The sequence below is a fragment of the Larus michahellis genome, chromosome 19 (genome assembly GCF_964199755.1).
Source record: "Larus michahellis chromosome 19, bLarMic1.1, whole genome shotgun sequence".
Lineage (NCBI taxonomy): Eukaryota > Metazoa > Chordata > Aves > Charadriiformes > Laridae > Larus > Larus michahellis.
In genome coordinates, this window is record NC_133914.1 from 4414536 (window position 1) to 4441291 (window position 26756).

Sequence of the window (26756 nt, forward strand, 5' to 3'; positions counted from 1 at the left end):
GGGCTGAACCGGGTGTCCCTCTCTCGGGGGGGTGGGGGGGGTGACGCACCTTCTGCTGCTGCTCTTCATCCTTCGGGGCACCCAGGGGTGCTCCGCGGGGGGATGCTGCAGCCTCTGCGTAGGGAGCCGGGGCTTTTCCCTTCACCCCCCCCCCACCCCTCTGATTTTCACGAAACCCGTAGAGCAGAACGCTTTTGTAGCCTCCTCTCAGCCCATTGCAACCCAAAATTTGGCAGCGGCTCAGCCCCCTTTGGCAGGGGCTGCCGAGCAGACACCCGAGCCGCAACCGAGCCATCGCACACCCCGTCCCGCTGCAGGGGGGGCGTCCGGCCAGCCTGGGGAAAGGGGGGGTGGTCTCCCCATGGAGAGATGCTGCAAAGCTGCCATGGGAGGATGAAACAGCCCAAACGCAGCCGGGATATTGCAGGATCAGCCCGAGGTGTTGAAGCCGGGGCTGGTGGCAAGTCCTTCAGCGGGGCTGGGGAGGCGGGGGGGGGGGGGGCGGGGGCCACAGACCCCGACCGCGTACAGCTTTGCCGTGCGAAGGGCTGCGGGTTAATTCCCACCCGGGGATTGTCGCCTCGCCTTTTTGCCAAGTGGTTTTCAGAGGGCTGGGTACGTCGGGCTGCCCGTTTGGCCCCCCAGCCCCTCTATGGGGGCTTTTCTGCTTGGTTGACGCTCTTAGAGGATCCCTGTGGGTCTTCCTCCCCCGCCCAGGCAGAGGTGGGAGACGGGCAGTGGGCTCCCATGTGGCTGTTCCTTCGGAAAACGCCTCTTCCCGACCCACTGGGGTGTCACCCGCTCCCACGGTGGCTCCCGCTCAGCTGGGGAAGGAGCTCTAATTGCTGCACGTGGCGAGTCCCTGGAGGCGGGGGGGGCCACGGGGGTCTGGGGGGGAGGACATGGAGGGGTTGTGGCGGGGCTGGTGGAGCCGGACACCCTCGTGCTGACACTTCGTGTGAGCCCCACGGTGGGCAGGGGCATCCCAACCCCACCACGTGGCCGGGGGCTCGGCCAGGGAGGGGGCGAGCAGCCCTGAATCCCCCTTGCCAAGGTGGGGAGGGAGCAGTGTGGAGGTTGGGGGGTGTGTGTGTGTGTGGGGGGGGTGGGGTGTGTCTTTTCCTGGGCTGAACTCCTTCGGAAAAAGCATCCCTGGGTCTTCCTCATGTCCTCCATCCCCAGCATCCTCCATCACCCCATCCCGGGGGACCGGAGCAAGGCCGGGGGGGGGGGGGGGCTGATGGCAACCGAGCGTTGCCAACCGGGGTGGCACCGAGGGCTGTTTGCAGGGATGAGTAAAGCAGCGAGTCACACTGATTGGTTTTTTGGGTTTTTTTTGTTGTTTTTTTTTTTAAAATTTATTTATTTATTTTTTAAATAAATACAAAACCCAACCACCAACCCCTTTTTGCCTTGGCCCGATGCCGCCGGGCGCCCGCCCCACCCTGCCCTTCCCGCACGGCTCCCGCACGGCAGATGATAGCGCCGGGGCTTGGCACCGGCTGCGAGGCCACGGCTTCGCCAACCCGGCCAGCAGCCGCCAGCGCCCGGCGTGTGGCAACAAGCCGGAGCAGGTCGAGAGTGAAACTGCAGCGCAACACGAAGCCCAGATCCTAATCGGGGAGGGAGGGCGGCGTGTTTCCACCGGCGGGCCCAGCCACCGCCAGTGAGTTCGTGTCAAAAAAAAAAAAAAAAAAAAGAAAATTAAAAAAAAATGATAAAAAAAATTAAAAAAATAAAATTAAAACAAAAAAAAAACCCCACGCCAAAACTCTTCAATTAAGAGATAAGTCCCTGGCGAGATGCTGGGATGGGGATACACAGCCCTGGGATGGAGGTGAGCGATGGGGGAGCCCCGAATTCAGTGGGGCCGGGGGGGGGGTGGTGGTGGTGGTGGGGTGTTTCCCTGCCGCCGGACGGATCCAGGCTCACACCGATGGTGGATTCCCCACTCTGGGAGGTTTTTTGGGGAGGGGGGTGGGGGGTGTGTGTCAGGCCGGTCCCGCCACGCGGCAGCTCAAAGGCACGGGGCGATGGCAGCCGGCTTCGGGGCGGTCCCTCCCGCGGCGCTTGGGCGAGTTGCTGAGCTTCTCTGCCTCGGTTTCCCCACCTGTGGGAATAAATACCTGCCCGTCAAGCCCTCGCAATTACCAGTGAAGTTAATCAGCATATAAAAAACCGACAGTGATATGATTTCGGGGCGGAGGGGGGGGGGGGAGGAAACCATTTTTACGACCAGACACACCCCGTGGCCCGTTTCTCTGAGGGGAGGGTGGGAAGAGCTGAACGCTACCGCGTCCCGGTGTACCCCCCCCCCCAAAATGATAAACCACCCGCTGCCCCCCCCCCCCGCCTCCTCCCCAGCGCTTTTAGCAGCGGGATGGGCATCCCCTTGGTCCTGGGGTGGGTGTTGGCTGCGGGGAGACCCCGGCCTCGGGGCATCCATGGGTGCTGCACCCACCGCTGAGCCCTCCCCGGGGACCCACGGGGAGGGCAGGGCGTTGGTGGCCCCCCCACCTCCTCGCCCCTTCCCCAGCCGCCCGGGGGATGATGATTCACGGCAATTTTCCTTTTAAGGCTGGGCTCGGCGGGGAGGAAGCAGAGGAGGAGGAGGAGGAGGACACTCCTTCGGCCTCGCTGGCTCCTCCCGCTCTCGCTCGAGGCTCCGACGCTCAGCCAAAAACGAATCCCGGCGACGGGGCTCGGCAGAGGCTCCGACGGCTCCCGGCCCCGCTCCTCGCCCAAGCGTCTGCCCTGCGCCCGTGTCCCAGCCATGGCAAGAAACCACCAAGTGCAGAAGGCCAAGCTGGCCGAGCAGGCTGAGCGCTACGAGGACATGGCGGACTTCATGAAGGCGGTGGTGGAACACGGGGACGAGTTGTCCAACGAGGAGCGCAACCTCCTCTCCGTCGCCTACAAGAACGTGGTGGGGTGCCAGCGCTCGGCGTGGAGGGTCATCTCCAGCATCGAGCACAAAACCGAAGAGGGCGACGACAAAGCGCAGCTGGTGAACGAGTATCGGGAGAAGGTGGAAAGGGAGCTGAATGGCGTCTGCAAGAACGTCCTGGCCTTGCTGGACAAGTATCTCATCAAGAAGGCGAGCGATCCCGAGAGCAAGGTCTTCTACCTGAAGATGAAGGGTGACTACTTCCGATACCTGGCCGAGGTGGCCACCGGGGACGACCGCAAGAAGACGATAGACAGCGCCCAGGAAGCCTACCAAGAAGCCATGGACATCAGCAAAAAGGAGATGCAGCCCACGAACCCCATCCGCCTGGGGCTGGCCCTCAACTTCTCCGTCTTCCACTACGAGATCGCCAACGCCCCCGACCAGGCCATCTCCCTGGCCAAGACCACCTTCGACGAGGCCATGGGGGACCTGCACACGCTCAGCGAAGACTCCTACAAGGACAGCACCCTCATCATGCAGCTGCTCAGGGACAACCTCACGCTATGGACAGCCGAGTGCGCCGGAGAAGACGGCGGCGAGGCTGGCGAAGAGCCCAAGAACTGAACGGCCATCCCCCGCCGAGCCGGGGACCGGCTCCCCCCACCCCCACCCCCCCGACTCTCCAGTCCCTTCGGCATCTCTTCGTGGTTTAATTTTTGTTTTGGTCTTTTTTTGTTGGTTTTTTTTTTTTTTTTTTTCGGGGGGGGGGGGTGTGTGTCTCGGCTTCCATATGGCCCCCCCCGCCCCCCTCCCCAGCCTGGATGCCGGGAGTATTGGGGTGGTGGGGGGGGGGTCGGGCCATGTGTGGTGTTTGCTGAGCGGCTTTGGCATGGCCCCCCCACCTCCACCTTCCCTCCCCCCCCGCCATCCTCTGCTCTGGGGAGGGGGAAAGGAGGCGGGGGCTGCCTCCATCCTGGAGTGCTGCCAGCCCCCCACTATTTAACATTTTTTCGGGGGCGGGGGGAGTGTGCCGTCTCCAAACCCCCTTTCCCGGAGGGCTGGAGCTGCGACGGGAGGAGGTGAGGGGCCGGGATGGGGCGAGGGGGGTTCTGGGCACCCCCCCACCCAACCCCCCATTCCCGGGGTTGGGGGTGTGTGTGTGTGGGGGGGTCACGTATCTCCGAAGCCTCTGTGCGTCTCCAATAAACCGTCTCCTGCACGCCTGCCTCTGGTCTGCCTCGTCTCTCCCCCGCGCACGTGTCCGGGCAGCTCCCCCCGCCACCGGGAACCCGCTTGGCCTCCCACCCCGCTGGCTGAGGCCGTGGGGGGGGACACTCGGGTCCCCAAGGAGCTGCAGCAGCAGTTTGGCTGCTCCCAATCCCTCCCCCCCCACCCCCCAACCCTGCGACGTGGGTCTCGGGATGCCCAGTGAACCCCCCCCCGCACCGTCCCTTGGCGGCTGCAGAACCGCAGTGTGGATGGGCTCATGGGGTGGGCTCTGCCTCCGCGGGGCGAGGGTTTCGGCACCCCCCCACACACTCCGTGGGGCTGGGGGGGCACCGCACCGAGGTCCCCAACCCCACAAGGGGGTGTCCCACCCCCTTGGCGCAAACTCACAGTGCCCCAAAACCCATCACCGAGGCCCTTGTACAGCTTTCCTCTACGTCCCAAAGTGGGGCGGGGGGGGGTGGGGGGGTGTGGGGTGTGGGAGGGTGCCCCAAAAGCAGCATCGGCGCATCGTCAGAGACACGGGGACAGCCCTGGGGTGTCACCGGGGCGGGGGGGGGGGGTGGGGGGGACACGGACACATCCCTGTCGAGGTCCGGATGCGCCGGAGCAGGAGAAAGCTCAGCACTTCTGGCCCTGGCGCTCGGCCACGGTGAAGGGCGCAGCTCACGGAGCACAGGGCCCCCCACCCCCACCCACCCCGAACCCCGCCAGCGCGAGTTTCGACATGAAAAATAATTACAATAAAATACAGTCATGGCACCCTGGGCTATGAGCTCATCAGATCAAGCGCAGCAGGGCTGGGCAGGAGCCGGCCTTTGATGGGAAACACCGGGATGCCGGGAGGAAACGCGCCGTGACTCAGGACGTGCCACCCCGGTTCAGCGGGGTCCCCAGTTGGGGACGTGGGGGACATGCCAGTTCCCAGCCCCGGCACGGCCAAAACCCGGCTCCCGGGGTGCCAGGAGATGCTACTGGGCGTTGGGGAAACTGAGGCACAGCTGGGGAAGCAACCCTCCCCCCCCCCCTCCATTGCGTGGCGGGATGGCGGGGCACCCGGTGCAAAGCCCAGGGGGCTGCAGGGACCGGCCTGGGATGTAACGAGGTTCGCAAGGGCTCTGCCGTGGGAAAGTGCTGGCTGCTGTGGGAGGTTGCGCTGCGCAAACCAGAACCTGTTTGCCCAGGACACGTCACCTGGAGAGCAGAACCTGGCGCAGAGCCCAGCCGAGGGGATTAACCCCTGCCAGCGCCCCCCCACCCCCCCACCCCTTCACCAGCCCCTCACCCACCCCCCCATTGCCCTCCCCATCCTCATCATGGCATCTTGTAGAAGCAAACGTGGGCGCTGCCATGGCCCGTTGAGGACCGGGTCAGCGGCCCCGGCAGGTTGTAATTTTCTCGGCAGGTCCTGGCTGAGCTGGGGGGGCCCCCGGCGGTGTCGGGGAGCCCAGCCGGTTCCCGGGGGGAAGGCCAGCGAGGGGCCCCGACGCTTGGCCACCGCCCGGCCCCGAGCGCTCCCAGCCTGGGAACCAGACCCAGACCTGTAATTAGCCAAACCGGGGCCGGCCGACATGAAAAATGAGCCGAGGGCTCTCGCTGGCCCTTGACCCGGCGGTCTGGGGACACGGGCAGCCCAGGCTGGTTAAACTGGGGCGGGGGGGGAACGACGAGATGGGAGCTGGGGGGTGCTGGTACCCATCCGCCCCTGCTGCTTCTCGGGGCCCATGGGTGGCGGGAGGATGACGGGGCTCCCACCAGCCTCCCAGGAGTTAACCGATTTCGACAGCACCCAAAATTGCAGCCTGGCTGGGCCGTGTAGGAGGACGATGCTCCCCGGCCTCCCAGCCGGTCCAGCAGCATTTCGGGGCTGGGAAGGAGGCCCCGGGCCCCCATGACACCTCCCGTGAGAGGGACGTGCTGCTGGGGAGCATGGGGTGTCCCCGGGGGTCCTCCTGGCCCCCTGTTTCATCTAGGGTGGTGGGACCCAGACGGGGGGGACCAGGAAGACGTCGGGACATCCATCCCCATCCTTGTCCCCTGGCTGGGACACGCCGGAGGATGCTCTCAGCATCCCTGATGCCGCACAGGAAGGGCCGCACAGCAAAGCTCTCAAAAATATATGTGTTTTAGCGTCTTTAACACCAAAAGAGCAAAGAGACATGGGTTTCCCAGGGCCAGGGAGCGTCCCCCCACCCCAGAGCCACTGTCCCAGTCAGGCGCTGGGAGCAGGGTGCCGGCTGCCCCCACCCTGGCTAGCAGCCATGGGGTCAAGGCTACTGAAACAGGTCTCTATGGGCAAGCGGAGGCTGCTGCCCCTAGCCATGCTGCCTGCAAAGGGCTCTGCCCATCCCGAGCGGGGCTGGAGGGCTGCAAGGCCCACAACCGGGCTTGTCCCTTGTCCCCGGCTGTCACAACCTCCCCACAGGGCTTCGTGCCCGGGGCCAGGGCTGGCCGGCTCCTGGCTGCCTGGCAGGGCCGGCTGAGGCTGAGCCACCACCAGCGGCGCCCAGGGGAGACGGCGCTGGCTGGCTGTCACCGGGCAGGCACCCCGGGGTGCTGCCGGGCTTCCCCTGGGTGCCTGGTTGGAGCTGGGGGGAGGGGCGGGGGTTAGTTTTTGGAGAGGCTTTTTCGTACCCCGCAGAGAGGACCACTTGGCGGGGAAACTCACAGCCCCGTGACGGAGCCGGCAGCCCCCACAGCCTTTCCTGGGGCAGATGCTAGCCCCATCCGCTGGATTTTGGCCCATCTTGTGCGTCCTAAAGCCCTGGTGAGACACCCCCCCCCCCCCGCCCCAGGACAAGAATGACCCCTGACTGGGGGCTACCAAGGAGCCCTAACTGGGGGCTGGGGGCTACTAAAAACTCTCCACGTTTCATCCCAGTACCCACACTTGCACGCGACTGGCTGACCTGGCCTGATCCAAGGCACTGCGTTTTGGGCTACGGAGAGGAACCCCGCAGTTGCCCAGAGCGATGGAGGGGTCACAGCAAACCCTGGTTCAGTGGCTGCCACTGGAGCCCAAACCCCTCCAGCCCAAAAAAACCCACGAGCTGCTGCGTTCGCTCTTGCCCAGGAGGTGCCACGCGTGGCCAGGGTGGGCTCAGCCTCTCCCGGCGCCGGGCTTGGAGGGGCCGGGGCAGGTAGGACCAGCTCGGCAGAAAGCCTGGCCCCCCCTCAAGGGATGTGCCTCAATTGGGGTGACTAATCCTGGCCCTTCGCCCTGGCTGATTGCTCAACGGGAGCGACAGGAGCCAGAGTGTCACCTCCCTCAGCCCCGGGAGCCTTGGCGAGGCCGTCCCCTCCCAACATGGGGACATGTGGGTGCAGGAGCCGGCTGGATGTCACACCCGGGGTGCCCGGCCATCCCCACCCATCGCAGAGCCATTTTCTGCTTCGCCCTCACCGGGAGCAGCCGCGAGTATCACCCCCGCTGAGCTGGGGGGGTCCCAGCTGGGGGGGTCCCAGCTCAGCCCCCGCTCTCCCAACCCGGGCTGTGAAAAAGAGCCCCTCGGTCCAAAACCACTGCATTTTTCAGGCTGCGGCTCTTTTAGACCTCAGCGTTTCTTGGCTCCGACGGGGCAGAGGTTCCCTGAGCTGAGAGACCTCTCTCACCTTTGATTTCCATTTCCTCAGCGCAGCAAGGCCGCGGCTGCCGATACCGCCTGGGTATTAAAATAAAAAAGCCAAACAACAGCCACAAAAGCTTTGATGGCTCTTGCACAACGCCCGTTTGACCCGGCAATAGCCTTTTAAGCCACCAAATCTCTCAAAGCCATGAAAAAGCCACTATAAAAGTCACAGTTTTGTGATCACGTCTTCCATCCCTATACGGCAACCAGAGGGTCCCGCGCCGGGACAAGCCCACAAGGATGGAGTCTCAGCTGCGGTTACGGTTACATCGGCTTCCAGACCTTCAGCCCCAGAGAGCAATGAAACGCGGCCGCGGGGTTTCAGCCAGGAATAGCCAGGGAAGCCCCTGGGCTCTCAGGAGAGCTCAGGCACTGACAGCAGACAGGAATTTGACTTTTATATCTGGAATGTCAGTGTAGGCTTTCATCATGAACTGATCCAGTTAAAGCACAAGCGCGCGTGTGTGTGTCTTCTCCCTCCTTCTCCCCCTGAGCTCCTCCTGTTCTCCAAATCCTGGCCTCAAAGCTGCGAGATAGAAAAAAAATTTAGTTTTAATTCCCTGCCTAGCCGCAGTCCCCGCCAAGGAAGACCCCGCTCCCGTTCGGATTCACCGAGTCGGTGGTCTGCAACCGCTCTGCTGAAGGTCAAACTGTCCGGCGAGAGAAAGCTGTCTTATTTTATGCAAGGTCTTGGGCAAGAGGCGATGCTGAGTCTGCACAGGGAGCTGGCAGCCGGGAGTCTCGCCCGCTCCCATCCTACGTGCGGCTGCGTGAGCTGCCGGGAGGCGCTCGGAGGGCTGCTCGGCCCGGCCGCCTCGTCTTTCATCACCCCGACCTTCTCGATTCACCGCGCTGATGGACCCGAGCTGCTGCCCGCAGCGTCGGTGAGACGTGAGCTGCCATCACCGTCAGGAGCCGCAGCGGGACGGTGAGAAGGAATTACACGGGAAGGAAGGGAAGCCCCAGGATTTGGGATCGGGAGAAAAAAGGTGGTGGATGAGGGCAGCCGAGCCAGCTGCTGGGAAAGGCCCTACATGCAAAGGACGTGCTCCAACCTCCCGCTGAGTCACACAGGGTCTTTCTTAATCAAAAGCCTACAAAAGCCGAGCTTGCAGTTTGCGCGGCGCTGTCAGCGCGCTGCGTCCTCACCAGCCGCCAGCGCTCAGCCCCTGGAGAAGCGCGCGCGCGAGGAGTGACCTGCTTTCACGTCCCACAGTCGCTCGTCCTCACTTCCCTCCAGCAAAGGCTTTGTCTGTTCTCAGGTAGATCATAGAGGAACACGACGTCGCAAACATGGAGCCTTTCTGCAAAGTACACAACGCAGCGGCTGCCGTGACGTTCCCACCAGAGGCTTTTTGGCCTGGGGCTTTGTAGCACCCTTGGTTTTATTTATTCAGGTTCAGCAAACACACAAGATGAAAGCGAGACGAAGGAGTGTTTTATTAAGAAAGAGTCCCATCATTATTTAAAAAAAAAAAAAAAAGAAGAAAAACAACCATCTTTCTGTCCTCCTCGAGACAGATTGGAGGCTTCTCAGCCTGGATGCTCCTCTGAGCACGAGGCCCATGCATGCTCCTCCTACGCAGTAAACCCTCAAGTCTCGCTGCAGACGAGACAGCTCTCCCTGATTTTTCTTTCTCTGGATCTGCTTTGGTCACGGCGGGGAGAAGGAGACCTGGCAAAAAGTCAGTCTCCTTCCCCTTGCTTCTCTCTCTCCTCTCGCTAACCGTGTCCTTTACTCTTGTTCCTAAGGAAAGACCTGGCTCGCCCGGCACTCAGCCATCGCCTTTCTGCAAAAACGCTGCTCTGCGCAGCGGGGCTGAAGCACAAGGGGTCAAACCCTTCCCAGGGAGGGAGTCCAGCAGCCAGCCCTCTGCCCGGAAAGGCTTTCACTCGGTCTGAGTCACACCACGCGGGGATCCCTTAAGCTCCTGGGAGGAAAAGGAGAGGTGTCAAAACCGAGAGCAGCCGTGGAAGAGGTGGGCGTGTTACAGATCCATCATTTCTTCTTCCACCGCTCTGTCCTGAGATTGCACATACTTCTCCTGCACTGCAAGTGTGCTGATAACGCAGTAATTAAGGAAAACGAGGGGCTGGGCTCAAACACTCCCTTCTGCAAGGAGCTCTTAACGTTCTCGGCGAGGAACCAGCCCCACATTAGCCTGAAGGCTGGCAGGACGACGCAGTACTGGCAGCGGCACGCATCACCTGAGTTATTTCTGGCTCTGACTGATCCCAGACCCGACAAGTACAGGAGAATCAATTGTATGGTTTGGACGAGGTGGAACGAATCAGTCCAAGTGAGCGCGAGCGCACGGAAAATTGTCAAAAGATTCCTCCCACATTCACAGTATCAATTAGCAACAGATGTGGTGGCTCTGGTGTGGACAACTGCCTGCGAAGGTCTGGGCCGAGCCCTACTCGTATCACCAAAGAGCGTCAGACGGTGTTAGTAACAACCCGGGCCTGCAAACTGCCAGCCCCACCTCCAGGCTCTCTTCCCCAAGGAAGGAGAAATTAAAACTCGATATAACAGAGGACTGGTGGAAAAGGATACGAAGTAAAGTGGAAATCGGCTCCCACTGCTGCCGACATCAGAGCTTCCAGGCTCCTGTGCTCCTGGTCTCCGAAGGAATAGCCGTTGGCTTTGTCCACCGCCTGCATCACTTGCCGCATGCTCTCCTTATCCTGAAAGGGAGGGAGATGACACACAGGGAAATCTCGTCCTTCCCCGGAGGCAAGAGCTCACGCCGGGCTTTACCATGGATTTTCTCCGAGGCTTTGAGCCACCCACATAGCACCCAACGCCCCGAGGACGCTGACGGCCTCCCTGAGCCCAGAGGGGCCGCAGGACAACCAGGGGCACCCGCTGTGGAGCCCGAATACATCATGGGCTGACACCCTCCACCCTCTCGCTCCCTTTCATCACCTCTTGCCTCAGCCCATTTGCCTTTGTTGACACTTCTGCCAACTACCAGATTAACATTTTCAGCCCTCGCGCCCAAATGTATTCCTCCCAATCTTCTAATTATTTTGTTAAATACAACGTTTTAGGTAATACTTTGCCCAGCTTTGAGACGCAGGCACGGAAGAGCTGAATGAAGGGGGAGTTTTAATTCCCCACCCCGGGACACAAGGCCCACATAGCCCTAAGCTCATTAGCCTTTTCTTTTCCTTTGGCTGCCACACATCATTTACAAGTCTGGGTGTGTTTCACTGTCTTCTTCCATCCCCAAGTCTCTTCACAGGTGAGGTTTTCAGCCCTCATGGCTCTAAAAAGACGTAACCTAGCTGCTACGTATCCAACACTCCCTGTTCTCCTGGCCCCGCTCCTCCTGCTGCATCACCTGGACGTTGAGCGGAACGAAGGACACCAGGCTGTAGTCCTCAATCACCTCCACCAGCTTCTCATTGAGGCGGCGGTAATTTCTGAAGAAGGGGTCAGAAGCTAAATGGTCAACCAAGTAAGAGAGGTCCAGGACCTCCGTGTAATAATCCAGGTTGAAAGCTGCGAGGAAACACCAAGAAGCTCTGAAGGCAATTTATAAGTTGAAGAACCCAGTGAGATTTCCACCAGTTCCCCAACCACCTCCCAGCAATACATCCCTGTACCCGCTAATTTACACCTGAGCAGCCCAATTCCACATCTCCCTCTCGTTAAAGGCTCTTACCCAGCTTGCCGTATTGCTCGATCAGGTCCATCTTGGAGAGGATGTTGACGTGGGGCAGTTCCACGTGCAGCATGGTGGAGAGCGAGGTGCAGAGAACAGAGATGAACTTGCCAGGGTCCGTGCAGTAGTGAGAATCCACCAAATGCACCGCAGCCAGCTGGAGAGCAAGAGCGCAGAGGGACAGCACAAGGTCAGAGCCGTGACGAGTCCATCCGCTTGCTTTTGGGACAATCTGAGAGGCGGCTATAGGACAATCTGTTCAGACCTGACTCTAACTACATGAGACTCCCACAAAGGGCAAGTTACAACCTACCTTCTAGCTCCTGCGTATAAAACATCCTCATAAATAAGTGTACATATATAGAGAAGTACATATTGCCAAATTCACAGCCATGGACCACCCGGGGGATTCAGGACCCGGGTGCTGGTGCACAGAGAGGGCTGTGGGGAGGCTTATAGGGGTGCTGAGCTCCACCAGCAGTACACAAAGACGCTTAAACCTGCAACTACTCTCCCTTTTCTCAGGGTTTTTTACTTGGCACGCTGAAGTTTCCACGCTTGTCTGAACTCGGCAGGTTTTTTTGCGGGGTGGGAGCTGGGGTTAAGTCTCCTTCTGAACAACACGACTGCCTCCAGATTCCCACCTTCCCGCAGGAATGCTCGCGCACAGGAGCGGTAACTGTCGCACGCCGCGCTCTGCTGGGAGAGCCAATTGTCATGTGGTTGGAAAGAATAATTAATAATTAAACTAACGAGCAGTTTGATTCCCTGTGTTTTGTGCAGCTGTAACAATGTGGTCCGAGACCTCTGTTAAGTTACTGCCTGCTGCACCACGTTACTCCAAGTCAGAGTGCGGCTGAGTCACAGCTACGCTTCTGCCGCAAAAAAAGCAAGTTTAAAGCTCACAGGCAGGTGTAAGCACTTGGGTGAGCACCAAAACAGCCGTGTAACTTTTTTTAATCTTTTCCGTGTAATCTTTTTTTAGTAACTACAATTTCAGGTACATTTATTTGAATAGAAAGAATTTCTAATGTGCAGATGCCCCCTGACATTCTCAAGCAAATGAACTTGCCCTTCTTGCTCACACCATACGCGGTTTGCACATTCATGGTTTGGCCCAAATGCAAACCAAATGCAACGTAAGCAAGTTAGCTCGGTTATGGGACTCTTCTCACCTGCGCGTCCTCATTTGCATCTTCCATTGTGCAAGAAAGCACAGAGCACGTACTACAACGTGCAGGGCGGTTCGGTTTGGCTGCAAGGGAGCCAGGCAGGGCCTGAGAATGATGCCCAAATTTGTCACAGCGCACGGCAAAGTGTCCTCGCTCGCCCAGCGCACACGTCTACCTCCCTGCTACAAAATCCAGCACCCACTCGCAAAAAACACACAACGTCTGTGGACAGGATCCTGGAGCACAGCGAGAGTGCGTAAGGAAGGAATCCATGTTTCTGTCCATGATAATCCCACTGCATTAAATGCCCTGAACAAGCCACTCTTGCCAATCCCTCCAAGCATAAAATGAGACAAAATTCCCCTCCTTTCCTGATAAAGCCATTTGTACCCACCATTAAAGGCTCTGACCGTGCAGCACAAAGCTTCCGCACCCCTTCCACAAGCACGTGGCTTGCCAGGTGCCAATCCCAGCTCCCTGCAGAGCCCCAAACGTACCCTGAAATTCCACTTGGCCAACTGCGCGAAGACGTTCTTCAGGGCGTCGTGGTGGGTGTAGAGCTCCACCTGCCCTGGGCAGTCAAACAAGTAGTAGTGACCCCTGAACGCAGCCAGCTTCTCCTGCAGCCAGTCGAAGTTGGCCTCCAGGTACTCCATGCAGTAGATCAACCCCCCGTTGGGCCCCAGCTTCAAATTCTCCATCACGTCGGGCAGGGTGATGAGCTCAGCAATGTCCACGGCGCACTGGTAAGGCATCACCTCGTTGGCGGGGTCCAGGTTCACCACCGTCACCTTGCGCCCGATCCTGCCCATGAACTCCTGCATGCCGTGGCAGTAGGTCGTCTTCCCGGAGCCCGGAGGCCCGATTACCACCTGGCCGAAGGCCAGCGAGCTCCCCTTGCTGCCCTCAGACATGTCGGCTCATTTCCTTCTCCTTCTGTTGACTGAGAAAGGAAAAGCTCCCGTTTACCATTTTATTTGCATTTATACGAATGCGATGGGCTGGAATTCACACCTGGGGAGCGAGTAGAGAGGAAGGGAAAGCACCATTGTGTAACTGCTGCCTCCCCTCCCTCCTTGCCCATCCGAGCCACATGCCAGGGCGGACACGACCCTGTTACCCCCCAGCTGGTGACGCCACGGCTGAAAACAGGGCCAAACTCCCACCCAGACCCACGGGGCTGCACCTGTGGGACGCAGGTCCCCACTCCTGCCCACGTGTGGGGTGAATTTCACCCTAGTTGGGTCCTTCCTGATGTGGCAGTACCCACATGTTCCCTCCCTCGCCCTCCAAATCCCCATGTTCCTCTTCTCCTTCATGTCCCCTCTCCTCCCCATGTGACCCACATATTCCCCACTCACCACATATGCCCCCTTCTCCCCATGAGGGCCTACGTCCCCTCTCCCACTCGTTCCTTCCCCATATCCCTTCTCCCCTCCGTCCCACATCTCCCATGCTGTGTCCCCTCACCCCTCATGTTCCACGTCCCCTTTTCCTCCATCCCCCTTCTTTGCCTCCATCACTTTTCTCCCCCACACACCCCCTGTTCCGTCTTCTCCCCCATGTCCCTCTCTACTTACGTCCCCTCTTCTCCCCATATCCCACTCATGACCCCCTGTCCCCCACGTCCCCCTTCTTACCCACATCCCCTCTTCTCTCCACATCCCCCTTCACCGCCGTGTTCCCCTTTCTCCCATATCCCCCTCTTTGCCTACATCCCCCCTTCCCCCCATGTTCCCCTTTCCCCCATGTCCCCCCATGTCTCTTCTCCCCTATGACACCCCTTCCCCCCACAGACCCCCTTTGCCTGCACCCCCATATCCCCCTTTTCCCCTCCCATATCCCTTCTCCCCCATGACCCCCTGTCCCCCCACATCCTCCCCCTTTGCCTGCACCCCCATATCCCCTTTTCCCCCCCATGACACCCCGTCCCCCTACAACCGCCCCTTTGCCTGCAGCCCCACATCCCCTCTTTCCCCCCCATATCCCTTCTTGTCCCCCATGACACCCCGTCCCCCCACATTCCCCCCTTTGCCTGCACCCCCATATCCCCTTTTTCCCTCCCATATCCCCTCTTTCCCCCCATAACCCTTTGTCTCCCCCCCTTCCCCTCACGCTTCCCTTTCCCCCACGTCCCCCCTTCTCCCCCACTCCTTGCCCAGCTCCCTTCACCCCCCATCCCCCGCTCCCCGCCCCACTAGGCCTCACCCGGTCCCGCTAGGCCTCTCACCGCCCGCCGCCGCCGTTGGTGCCCCCGGCGTTGGGTCCGGGTCGCCGCGGGCCCAGAACGCCGCGTTCCGGCTGAGGAACGGCCTCCTCCGCCACAGCGCCCCCTGGTGGCTCGGAGGACCGCGCACCTCCACCCATCGCCGGGACTCGAACCCGGGACCCGAACCCCGGAATCGGGGTTCGGGTCGCGGGTTCGAGTCCCGACGCAGGCCCTTTTCCCTCCGGCACAAACCCATTCCCTCCTCTGTCTGCCGAAAAAGGGGTAATTACTCCCTGCACCCCCCCTATTGCCTTAAGAAAGGCCAAGATAGAACCTCCCAGCAAAGCGTTCACCAACTCACATTTCACCCTCCAGTACTGGGTCACTGGGACAAAGGCTCTGCCCCCCTCCCCCAAAAAAAGAGAGTGCCTGCGTCAGGAAAACGGAGCAGAGCACGTCGGAGAGCCGTGGAAGGAAGCAACCCGCTACGCCCGACCGCAGGGGAAACGCCTCCCGCAGAATTCCTCCGGGGAGGCTGCCAGGACGAGTCTTTCATCCCGACGAGTTTCTCCCAGGAGTGTGGGATCGTTCACGCCCAAGCAACGCGAAGCTGCGGGCCAGCAGCGAGCTTTCTGCAGGACAGTTACTGTGCCACAGCTGGCCCTGTCTATACTTGTCCTTCCCTGGGTCTCAGGCAGCCAAAAACGACGAGTTCTGGGATTTTAGGCTGACCTAGCACCCAGGCTTGGTTGATCCAGGCAGAAGTATCGGCTTTAAACAGCCAGTTGGAAACACAACAACACCCTTCCCTGTCCCCACCGAACAAACAGGACCAGAAATTCCGTCCCCACCATTTGAATGGTTCAATTAGGGGAGAAAAAAACAAAAACAAACAACCCACTGAGGCTATTTTTGTTACAAGTCTATATTTCTTCCAAAAATAAATATATGGACACCCCACTCCAAACCAGAGTCCAGGAGCCAGCCTGCACTCGAGAGGAGGAGAACCGGTACAAAGGCTGAGTGACAGTCCCTGCTCAGCGTGACTGGGCGCTGGAGCTCTCCAGAGCACCGTGTGACGCCCGGACAAACACCATGTCCTGCCTGTACTTCATGGCAGTGGGTGGCTGGCGCCTCAGCAGCTGGTCACCGCTGTCCTTTGGGTCAGGGTCATCGTAGATAGTCGAGATGAGGATGGGAGCGTCCCGCCGGGGCTTCTTCACCTTGCTGAAAGTTGGCAGTTTCTCCCCGTGGTACCTAGAGGGACGCAGGAAACGTTTGGTCAAATATTGCTGAGGCAGCGGGACACCACTGTGCATCCCAGCTCGTTTCCTTAACGAGCTACACGGGAGAAGTGGACTGATACAGGGCAATAAGGATTCTTGTCCTACTCCTGGCTGCGAGATTGCTCTAGAACAAGAGACAACCCCCCCAATGAAACACAGCACTGCACAAAGCCCCCAGAAACCCCACAGAGAAGGTAGGGGTGAGGTGCACAGCCACAGCTCAGGTCACTTGGACCTTCCCCACCAGCAGAGATGACCCTCAATCCTAAAGCACAGCTCTCCACACGTGTTTGTGTGCTGCGTGAACCTGCAAAGGGTTCCAGTCCTGCTCTAACACCACAAGTTCCTCTAAGGAGCACTGGACCATCACGAAGAGCAGTGTTATCTAGCTCTGGAGCGCTGCGGCAGGCCCTGACACCAGCTGTGCAGGGAAAGGCAGATCCCTGGGACAGAATTCCAGTTCTGGTTCACAATCTACTCCTTTTGTGGCCTGTTAGTTGCTGCGTCAGCCCAGAGAGCCCGGGCAGAGGCTCTGAACACAGGCTGGCAGGGCAGGGTTGGGTACTTACCCCAGCCCCCTCTTGCATCTGGGGTTCTGACCCTCGTTGTCCAGAGCTTCGGCCATTCCAGAGTTGTTGCTGCCCAGCCCCAGCCCCTCCGTCCAGCCCTGCTGCTCCAGCACCTTCCTGCCAAAGCCCTGGAAGAGGGGAGAAAAACGTCACAGAGTTACTGGACAAAGGCCATCCTCATCTTCCCAGACCCTCTGCCCCCTCCCCACATCCAAGACCTCTCTTTCCCCTAACCCACACCCTCTGAGCATCCCCACCACTGCTTTTCCTGTCCTGCCCCATCCCCTCCCGAGCACGTATCCAGAGCTCACCTTGGTGTATCTCTCGAAGGTGCCGATCTGCTGCCCTGAAACAGAGCCATCCTCCAAGCCGTCCCGGAGTCGTTGTTCCAGCCACATCTGGACCGAGTCCCGAGCATCCTTATCACCCCCATCTAGGGAGAAAGAAGCCAGAGTCAGAGCAGCACAGCCCAGGAAAGCCGTTCGCTACCGTCATTTCCCCCAGAGCACCACGCAACAAGGAGGCAGAACCTGTTCTTTTTGGCAACTCTCACTGCCAGACAAGAAAAACGTTGTTTAAAGTACACTGACATCTTGGAGGCTTTCAAAGGATGAGAGCGTCAAAGAGTTCCCCACTGCAGAAATTCTGCAGGGTCAGAATTTCCCAACCGCCCCAGTTTCCTGGGGGGGTTTCAGCTCAGATACCTTTGTCATAGTAGATGCTCATGTCCACATCCCAGTCATCCGCAGTCTGCTCATCAAAGTCTGCCAAGAGAAGGAAAACACCAGCTTTGGTGATGGTTGTGGAAGTCTGACACAGACGAGCCGTTTGCTGGCTGCCCAGCTCCCTGTTTTCTCTAACAAAATGGGAAGGAAACGGTATTAAAGACGCTGCAAACCACAGCGCTTACACAACAGGCCGCCAGTAGGACCACTGGGGTCTCTGGCAACTGGACTGAACCACTGCAGGTTTTGTGATTAAGGGAAGGTTTTGAAAGCGATGGCAGGACGCCCGTATCTGCAGCTGATCTGGAATGCTCATATGGGGTTATACCTGATTTACCTGCAGGGCTGGGCCCCCCAGCTCGCGGTGGTTAGTTTGTGGCTCAGCGACACAAACATCAACGTTACCTCCATTCTTCTCCTGCCAGTACTGAGCGTCTGTGTAGAAAACAAGGCCAGAGCCGCCCTTCTCCCACTTCAGCTCAATCTCCTCTTCAAAGAGCCGCTCCTCCACACGGTCCTGCTTGGTCACGTCCTCGTGCAGAGCCTCGTGTCGCTCCCACTCCTCGCAGGTATCATTGTCCTGCGAAGGAACCGGGGAAAGGTGGGTGACACCAACAGCACACAGCCTCCCCCCTGTTTCCCTGACCCTCGCGGCCCATCGCAACGCCTTTCCTCCGAAACAGCTTTGTCGACAGGGCTCGTCTCAGCCTGCTGCTTTCAGGCACTAACACGACCGGCACTGATGACCTCATTCCCCTGACTAATGCCATCTTCAGAGTCAGCAGACAGAAGTGGTGAAAAAATACCACATCACACCCACTTCACGGCATGCTTTCAGCAGCGTACCCGATCTGTAACGCAAAGATGCCCATTTAAGGAGCAGGTGTGTTGGACGTAAAGTCAGCACTAGCAACAAATTAATTCCACTCAAGTTGATCCCTAAAGAGATTGTGTCGGTTCCAGTGAAGCAGTTCGCTGGCACGGACACAGATCAGACTGACAGCTTTACTGCTGCCTGCCCAGTTCTGGGCAGTGCCCTCCAAGGAAGACATTAACCGACTAAGGAACAGCCAAAAGAACGACTAGAGATCCAGGAAAAAGAGCCTGTGAGAAACAGCTAGAGGAGTCTGTTTAGTCTGGAGAAGAAAAAGACTGAATAAAAAGTTTGTGAAGGAGGGAACAAAGCCTTCTCTGTGTCCGCTGTTGCTAGGAGAACCTAATGGGATAAAAGTGCAGCAAAGATTTGGCATCTAAGTGAATTCTGGTAGAGCAAAGAACGGGAATGGCTTGCTTTGGGATTGTGCTGCCTCTGTAATGACAGAGGTTTGTGAGAACAGGCTAGACAGGCGTCTGTCAGGTGGAGGGAACGAGATAGTCTCCGGAGAGCCTGTCCGGCCCAGTTTTCTAGAAGTCTTTGTCACGAAAGTCATTTTTCTCAGAACGACTAACTTCAATCACAGGAGCATTCAAGGCCAACCATTTGTAGAGCTCCGTGTGTCATTTCCAGCACACAAACGTGCTCTCCAACTTCCAGTCACCTCATTTACAAGCAACAGCAGAGCCCGGCCAATCTGCCACGCAGCAGGGCAGAGATCTGCTCCTGCAGCACCAGTCTTCGCTTGTGCTCACTCCTCTGGACCAAACCCTTTGGGCTCAAGCCCCACAACCAGCTTGATTTGGACACGCAGTTTTGGAGGCGTTAATGCCCACACTGTTCACGTGCCAAGGGGCTCACTGCACAAAGACATTAACAGCCGTATTTTAACACCATTTTTAGACAAGCAATTTACGCAATACAATTAAAAGATTAAAAGTGAGTTCCGAGAGAGTTATATCAGCCCTCCCAGCTTCGCAGTTACAATAGCTAACCTTGGACGGTGCTAGAAAATTCCACTTACATCATCCGAGTGCGACTCCTCTGCCTCCTTCTCCTGCCGCTCCTCATCTTCCTCAGCGCTGGCTGGGTGAGTCACCTCAGATCTTGCCACAGGCCCCTCTTCCTCTGTGATCTCATCCCCTGTAGCAGTGTAAACTCTTTCTTCTTCTATAACTGTCTCAGTGTCCTGGTATTCAAAAGGCACGTTCCCATACCTACGGGATGAGGCTGTCTTTGGAAAATCCAGCTGCAATTTCTTGATAATCCAGGGAGGCAGCCTGCAGGCCCGGATCAGCTCCAGAAAAACTTTCAGGGGGGTGCCCACATTCCCATAAGGCATGAAGGAAGGGGGGTTGAACTCGGGCAGACGCTTCAAGTCTGATTCTGTGACAGATTGGCCTGCGGCCGTCTTGTCCCCACTGCAGGGAAACGTCTCTGTGCCTGGAGAAGAGGAGGAATGGTTTTGTGGGGGAATGCACACTCAGAGAGGGGTAAATCAGAGCAAGAAGGGGATGAGCAGGCCCCAAACCAACTCTTATAAAATCATAGTATGGTTTGGGTTGAAAGGAACCTTTAAAGGCCATTAGTCCCACCCCCCTGCAACGAGCAGGGACATCTTCACCTAGACCAGGTTGCTCCAAGCCCCGTCCAACCTGGCCTTGAACCCCTCCAGGGATGGGGCAGCCACAGCTTCTCTGGGCAACCTGGGCCAGGGGCTCACCGCCCTCACAGCCAAGAATTTCTTCCTCAGATCTCATCTAAATCTCCCCTTGTCCTATGGCTCCCCTCCCTGATCCAGAGTCCTTCCCCAGTTTTCCTGGAGCCCCTTTAGGGACTGGAAGGTCTCCCCGGAGCCTTCTTTTCTCCAGGCTGAAATCCCCCAGCTCTCTCAGCCTGTCCTCACAGCAGAGGGGCTCCCGCCCTTGGCTTCCTCTGTCCCCACTCCAACAGCTCCGTGTCCTGCTGTTGGTGGCCTCAGAGCTGGAGGCAGCGCTGCAGGGGGGGTCTCAGCAAGGCAGAGTAGAGGGGCATAGATTTAAGGCATTAAGTAAATTCCGTGAGGGATTTTAACCCCCCGGTACCCCCAGGTTGCCTTCTAGGACCCGCAGGGCTGGGATCCGCTGCCCAATGCGTCCTCCGGACCCTTCCAGGCCCGTGAGGGGAGGCTGGGCCTCCCCTCCCGGTGCCCGCTCGTACCTGTCCCGGTGCTGAGGCGAACCCTGCGGATGAGGCAGCGTCCGGGCAGCGAGGCGCCGCCGGGCCCGACCCAGCGCTTGCCCGAGTACATGCGGACGAAGCGGCGGGCGCGGCCGGGCTGCACGGCCACCAGGCAGGAGCAAGTGCGCGGCGCCGCGGCCTCCTCGCCGCCGCCCGCCGGCGGACGCTCGGGGCGGTGGCGGTAGTGGAAGCAGACGAAGCCGCCGGCCTCCAGAAACTGGCTGAAGTAGACGCGGAGCTGTGCGGAGCGCAGGGCGGCCGGGATACCACTCACCAGGCAGTAGCGAGCGACGACGACGCCATTACCGTCGCTACGGCTGGGCGCCGCCATCTTGCCCCAGCGGGGCGGTGCGTCACGGGCTGCGCGGGCGCGCCGTGATGACGTCAGCTCCCGACGCCGGCGAGGGTGGGCGCCGCCTGGTGGCGCGGGAGCCCTCTGCGCGCCGGGGGGGCCAGGCCCCGGGGGGCGGTCACAGGCCCTGGGGGTGTCAGGAGGCGGCCAGGCCCCAGTAGAGGTTACAGGCCCTGGGAGTGGCCAGGCCCCAATGGAGGTTACAGGCCTTCAGGATGGCCAGTCCCCCGGCGGAGTCAGAGGTCCCAGGAATATCCAGACTCCAGGGGGGTCACAGGCCTTGAGGGTGTCAGGGCGTGACCAGGCCCCAATGGAGGTCACAAGCCCTGGGAATGGACAGGTCTTAGGGCGGGTCACAGGCCTTGGCAGTGGCCAGGCCCCGGGGGGGTCACAAGCCTTAGGGGTGGCGAGGTCCCAGAGGGGGTGACAGGTCCTGGGGGTGGCCAGGCCTCAGGGGAGGTTACAAGCCCTGGAGGCAGTCAGGCCTGGAGGGGGGCTCACAGATCCTGCGGACAGCCAGGCCCGAGGGTGGAGGTCACCGGTCCTGGGGGTGGCCAGGCCCCAGGGAGGGGTGACAGGCCCTGAGGGTGTCAGGGGGTGGCTAGGCCCCAGTGGGGGTTTCAGGTCCCGGGGAAGGCCAGGCCCTGGGGGGATCACAGGCCCTGGGGGGCATCAGGGGGTGGCCATGCCCTAGTGGAGGTGACAGGCCCTGGGGGTAGCCAGGCCCAATGGAGGTCACAAGCCCTGGGGACAGCCAGGCCCCAGGGGGGGTCACAGGCCCCGGGGGGGGTGTCAGGGCACTGTGGGTGTCCAGCCCCCCCTGTGCTGTGAAGCGCAAGCCTTGTGTGGGGAGTCCTGGCCTTGCCCTCTTGGTAAAGTCCCAGTGCTACGTGTCCCACGATGGAGGGGTGGCCCTGCAGTGACAGACCTGCCTCATGGGCAGCGCCATGGGCAGGTGCCACTCTGGACAGGAGAGCCCACAGCTATCCCCTGTCCCCGGGGGCTGGTGGGACTAGGGACAGGATGGAGACGGGGGTAACTGGCAGCGGGGCTGTTCGGTGTCCCGTGTGCCACGACTCAGGCACACGTCACCGCACTGCATGGCTCAGGGCTGCCCGTGGCTGGCGTGGGCCTGTGGAAATCATCCCGTGACTCACACGCTCCCTCCTTGTGGAAAACGGCCATCACAGGGCTGAGCTCACCTTGGAAGCCGTCTGTCACCATTCAGCGGCTCCGGTGAGAAGCGGAGGGACAGACTGACGAAGCAGTCCTAACTCCCACTGGGCTCCTGGCTAAAATTCGAGGTGTTTCCACAAGTAGGAGGGTGACGAGGCACAGGGAGGCTTCGTGTGGTTTTACCTGACACCTCGGCTGGGTCGGGCACGGCAAACGGGATGGTGTTTGTACCTGTCGGTGGCTTAGTGCGCATCCAGGTGAATCAGAGCATGCACCTCTGACGTCGCCGCTGGGCTGGGAGCCCTGGGGCGAGGCTCAGTGCCTGGAGAAAGGCACCAGGTGTGGAGGGGCTGCGATTCCGCTGCCTCTGCGAATTTCTGTCTCCTGGGCGCACCCAGGGGTTTTTGTGCCGCGGGGCTGTTCATCAGACAGCTCCGACATCCCAACACTCCCTCCTCGTGGCAACGCAGACGGATTGTTATGGAAAGCCCCTTTTCCTTTGAGCGTCCCTTCCACCCCGAGCCTGCAGCCGGTTTTTATAACTCCCCATAAATTTAACACCACCTGTAAAAAGTCACCACCATGTTCCAAAACGTAAAACATTTTATTAAAAAAATAATTTACTGCATCTTATATACAAACCGCAAGAACATTCACTTATAAAATACTGACATTTAACTCGTTGCAGAAGCTGCAGGCAGGAGGAGCAAGCTCTCCAGGCTACGCGTGCTCCCAGCTGTAACTCGAGGGAGGGATGTTTTGGTTCTGTCACTAAAAGGCTCGTCTCCGCAGTGTTCACAGCTCGGGGTTCACTTATTGTCGCAGGAACGAGGTGAGGCCCCAGCCCAAGATGATACGCAATAGGTTTAGGGGCTCTTAGGTAACCCATTGCTCTGCGAGCAGTTCTGTTGTATTTCACGGCGTTGTGGAGAAAAGATGCAATCTAGGAAAAGGTAGGAGGGGTGAATCTGCACACCCTGTAAGCTTTAATACTCTGGCTTTTTCCCTCTTGGTGCCTGAGGAATATTCGTCAGTATTTCTAAGATTTCAAGCACAATAGACAGACTGAGACTGCACCCAGAGCTAATTCCGTAATGTTTGCATTCAGTTAGTGATCCCACTGATGACATGTTACTCAGCATGCCTAAACACCACAGAATCAAGCTGCTAGTTGAGGACAAACCTCATCTCTTGGAGTTAACAGCAAAATGCGCATTGATTTAAATGGCACCAAGGATTCATCGAGTAAAAATCGGGACCAGTCTCTAACCCAACCTCCTCTGGGGCTTGTTCGCAGGCGGCTGAGCGGAGCAGGAGCTGCTGTAAACATCTGCCAAACCGGAGCTGTTTCTCCTGGCTGAATCCTCCAGCCTCAGCCCTACCGAGACGTGCAGTTCCCCACAGAGTCCCGAGCGTCTGTCTGGCTAAATCCCTGCTCCCAGGTTGGCTTTGCTGCCCGGCAAAGTGTGGGTAGCATCCACGGGGCCGGAGGCCGAGCGTGGCTGCTCAGCACGCCATGCGTGTCGCCGGAGCCAGCTGCCTGTCCGTTATTTCGTACAGCATTTCCACAATGAGGTCAACGATGTCCGCGTTGCCGATGACGGGTCGGAAGAAGAGATCCGTGATGAGGGTGGGAGGGATTGATTTTAGGGTGGAGGAGATCAGTAAAATGCGGGCAAAGCGGCCGTGGTCCTCAGGGTGCAGGGGCTGCAGGACCTCATGAAGCGCTCTCTGGGCTTCCTGCTGGAGGCTCTCAATGTACAGGGAGGCCCTCAGCCCGGGGATATCTGCCGAGGGAGAGGAGGAAAAGCCGGTGATGAGGGAGGCTGGAAAACGGCCCCAGATTTTTCCCATTCCCATCCTTCCCAATTTCTCAGAAGGGATCTCTGAGGCCACGCTGAGAGATATGCTGCACTACCGAGATGTATCTATTCCAGGGCTGCCATTTGAGGGAGGAAAAATAGTTAACTGGGCAAACACATGCTTTAGAAAGTAAACCCCAGGATCCTTTATTGTCTGCAGGGCAGGCAAAGGTCTCTGGCTTTTACCAGTGTTTGACATCCCTCCTTCCCGCTTCCTGATGCATTTAGTAACGATCGGTGTTAAGGGTAAGGTAACCAGCCCTCCCCGCCCTCACGCCTGCCCGCGCTCCGAACATCTCCAAGCCAAGAGGCGCGTGTTCAGATGCTGCACTCACCGGGATTGAAAAGAATGGCTCCCTTCAGGTAGGCGTATTCCTTGGGGCTCAGGTCCAGCTTCCAAAAGGTGTTCAGGCAGCACTGCAGCCGCTGCACGGCAGCCAGCGTGGGCTGCGTCCGCTCAGGCTCCTGCTGTTTGCTTTGGCCATCGAGGAGGATCTTCTTGAGCATGCTGGGGGCTGGGGTCTCCATCACCTCGAAGGTCACCATCTCCTGGACCAGCCCCAGGAGGAAGAGGGGAACCCAGCAGCTGTCCAGCAGCAGGAGTTGATCTTCTCGTGGCAGCAGGTAGAAGGCAGGGAGGTTTTTCATGAAGCTGATGGTTTTTACCAGCACGTTGGAGGCTGCCTGGCAGGTGACGTGGGGTGTGCGGAGGCAGACAGTGCGGCGCTGGTGGCAGAGGCAGCGCTGGTGGGCTGGGCTCCGGCCGCCCCGGCTGTGCTTGCGGTTCTGGCTGAGGAGGGTGTAGAGGATGGCGGTGTGTTTGTCTTCACTGTGGCACTGGCACCTCTCACAGTCCATGTCCATGCTGCTGGTGGTCATAGCTGAGCTGGGCAGCCAGATCCTCGGCAAAATTCAGCTCTTGCTACAGTAGAGAGATGTAAAATCCCTCCCAAACCCTCTGTTGCAGGCTGGATTCTCCCTGTCCTCCCAGCTCTGCCAGCCCACAGCTGCTCAAACCAGCTCTTATAAGGCTGGGCCACCAATGAAACACCCCTCCACAGCCTTGACCGCTCTGTGATTAAGCGGTCCTCATTAAAAAAAACCAACAGCCAGCCGTCCCTGGGCTGATTGGCTGGGGTAAATGAGTTCTCTGTGTGGCGTCAACGGCCGTTTTCTCAATGAAGCGCCAGCGGTGCAGGGAGGGGGACAGCGGGTTGGGCAGCCTTATCGCGATTACCCAAACAGTATAAACAAAGTCATTAACCCGGCCTGTACCATGGCACCAAGGCCCCGTGCTGTCATCGGGCAGGTGTCACTGCCAGGAGGTTCACACACACACAGGGCACTCGTCTGGGCCCTGTGTTCAGCGGCCTTGGAAAGAGCAACCTGGAAGTCGTTTTATCAGCAGCTGTTTGCCTAACCTTGCTGACAGGAGACTCGTGTTGTTACAGTCAGGGAAGAGAAACTCAGCAAACCGATGGACTGTAATAGTGAAACCCAGGCAGGGCCCATTGGTTCGCGTGTCTCTGAGGAAAGGTAGGGCGACAAAGAGCAAATTCTCAGATTTTCACCTTAAATAATAAGGTGGATAAGGAATTGGCTGGATGGCCGCACTCAAAGAGTGGCAGTCAATAGCTCGATGTCCAAGTGGTAACCAGTGACAAGCGGTGTTCCTTGGGGGTTGGTACCGGGACCAGTGCTATTTAACATCTTTGTCGGCAACATGGACAGTGAGATTGAATGCACCCTTAGCAATTTTGACAATGATACCAAGCTGTGTGGAGTGGTCTACATGCTAGAGGGAAGGGATGCCATCCTGAGGGACCTGGACAGGTTTGAGAGCTGCGCAAACCTCATGAAGTTCAAGCCTGGCCAAGTGCAAGGTCCTGCACGTGGGTTGGGGCAATCACCAGCACAAATCCAGGCTGGGCAGAGAATGGCTGGAGAGCAGCCCTGAGGGGAAGGACTTGGGGTGTTGGTGGATGAGAAGCTCAAAACAACCTGCCAACATGCACTGGCAGCCCAGAAAGCCACCCACCTCCTGGGCTGCATCCCCAGCAGCGTGGGCAGCAGGGCGAGGGGGGGGATCCTGCCCCTCTGCTTTGCCCTGGGGAGACCCCCCTGCAGTGCTGCCTCCAGCTCTGGGGCACCAATATCAGAAGGACACGGAGCTGTTGGAGCGGGGCCAGAGGAGGCCCCGGAGATGCTGGGAGGGCTGGAGCCCCTCTGCTGTGGGGACAGGCTGAGAGAGCTGGGGGGGTTCAGCCTGGAGAAGAGAAGGCTCCGGGGACACCTTCCAGCCCCTTCCAGTCCCTAAAGGGGCTCCAGGAAAGCTGGGGAGGGACTCTGGAGCAGGGAGGGGAAGCATGGGATGAGGGGGAACAGTTTTAAACTGGAAGAGGGGAGATTTAGATGAGTACTGAGGAAGAAATTTTTCACTCTGAGGGTGGTGAGCCCCTGGCCCAGGTTGCCCAGAGAAGCTGTGGTTGCCCCATCCCTGGAGGGGTTCAAGGCCAGGTTGGACGGGGCTTGGAGCAACCTGGGCTGGTGGGAGGTGTCCCTGCCCAGGGCAGGGGGTGGCACTGGATGATCTTTAAGGTCCCTTCCAACTCTAACCAATCTATGATTCTATGACAGAGCTCGCACAGGGACGCACAGTGGAAACATTCTATGAATTACCTGGTATTTTTATCCGTTGACCAGCAGGAATGGAAGAATTTCTCGTCACCGATCTCCGGGGGGGCTGGTGGCCGTGTGAGGGATCCCCCCGGGGACGGCGGTGCCTCAGCCGGGGACGGGCCAGACCCAGGCCTCGGCCCGCCATGGGGGGACACCGGGCCCGGACGGCCCGTCGCCATGGCAACCGCACCCTGCGCCTGGCGTCCCGCCTCCCT

General features: G+C 59.0%; 4 protein-coding genes across 7 annotated transcripts; 1 reads left to right on the forward strand and 3 right to left on the reverse strand.

Moving 5' to 3' along the window:
- The first annotated feature begins 2773 nt into the window (after window positions 1–2773).
- Window positions 2774–3787, forward strand: SFN (stratifin). The gene has a single exon (XM_074562867.1). The coding sequence runs from the start codon at window positions 2774–2776 to the stop codon at window positions 3512–3514; it is 741 nt and encodes a 246-aa protein (XP_074418968.1). The 3' UTR covers window positions 3515–3787.
- Window positions 3788–9162: 5375 nt separating this feature from the next.
- Window positions 9163–14924, reverse strand: GPN2 (GPN-loop GTPase 2). 3 transcript variants are annotated; one of them, XM_074562861.1, is made up of 6 exons: window positions 14798–14924; window positions 13087–13532; window positions 11418–11574; window positions 11094–11254; window positions 10304–10434; window positions 9163–9807 (listed from the first exon to the last, which is right to left on the reverse strand). In XM_074562861.1, the coding sequence occupies exons 2-6, from the start codon at window positions 13501–13503 to the stop codon at window positions 9735–9737; spliced, it is 939 nt and encodes a 312-aa protein (XP_074418962.1). In that variant the 5' UTR covers window positions 13504–13532; window positions 14798–14924; the 3' UTR covers window positions 9163–9734. The 3 variants fall into 3 exon arrangements, with proteins under 3 accessions (XP_074418962.1, XP_074418965.1, XP_074418964.1); XM_074562864.1 differs by having other exon boundaries at window positions 14820–14914; XM_074562863.1 differs by having other exon boundaries at window positions 13087–13603; window positions 14798–14867.
- A 207-nt stretch (window positions 14925–15131) lies between these two features.
- GPATCH3 (G-patch domain containing 3) lies at window positions 15132–20830 on the reverse strand. The gene is made up of 7 exons (XM_074562845.1): window positions 20452–20830; window positions 19277–19695; window positions 17784–17958; window positions 17358–17417; window positions 16965–17086; window positions 16654–16781; window positions 15132–16055 (listed from the first exon to the last, which is right to left on the reverse strand). Exons 1-7 carry the CDS (start codon window positions 20801–20803, stop codon window positions 15836–15838), a joined length of 1476 nt encoding a protein of 491 aa, XP_074418946.1. The 5' UTR covers window positions 20804–20830; the 3' UTR covers window positions 15132–15835.
- A 1755-nt stretch (window positions 20831–22585) lies between these two features.
- NR0B2 (nuclear receptor subfamily 0 group B member 2) lies at window positions 22586–26741 on the reverse strand. 2 transcript variants are annotated; one of them, XM_074562866.1, is made up of 3 exons: window positions 26542–26741; window positions 24198–24784; window positions 22586–23787 (listed from the first exon to the last, which is right to left on the reverse strand). In XM_074562866.1, the coding sequence occupies exons 2-3, from the start codon at window positions 24739–24741 to the stop codon at window positions 23507–23509; spliced, it is 825 nt and encodes a 274-aa protein (XP_074418967.1). In that variant the 5' UTR covers window positions 24742–24784; window positions 26542–26741; the 3' UTR covers window positions 22586–23506. The 2 variants fall into 2 exon arrangements, with proteins under 2 accessions (XP_074418967.1, XP_074418966.1); XM_074562865.1 differs by having other exon boundaries at window positions 24198–25388.
- Window positions 26742–26756: the final 15 nt, after the last annotated feature.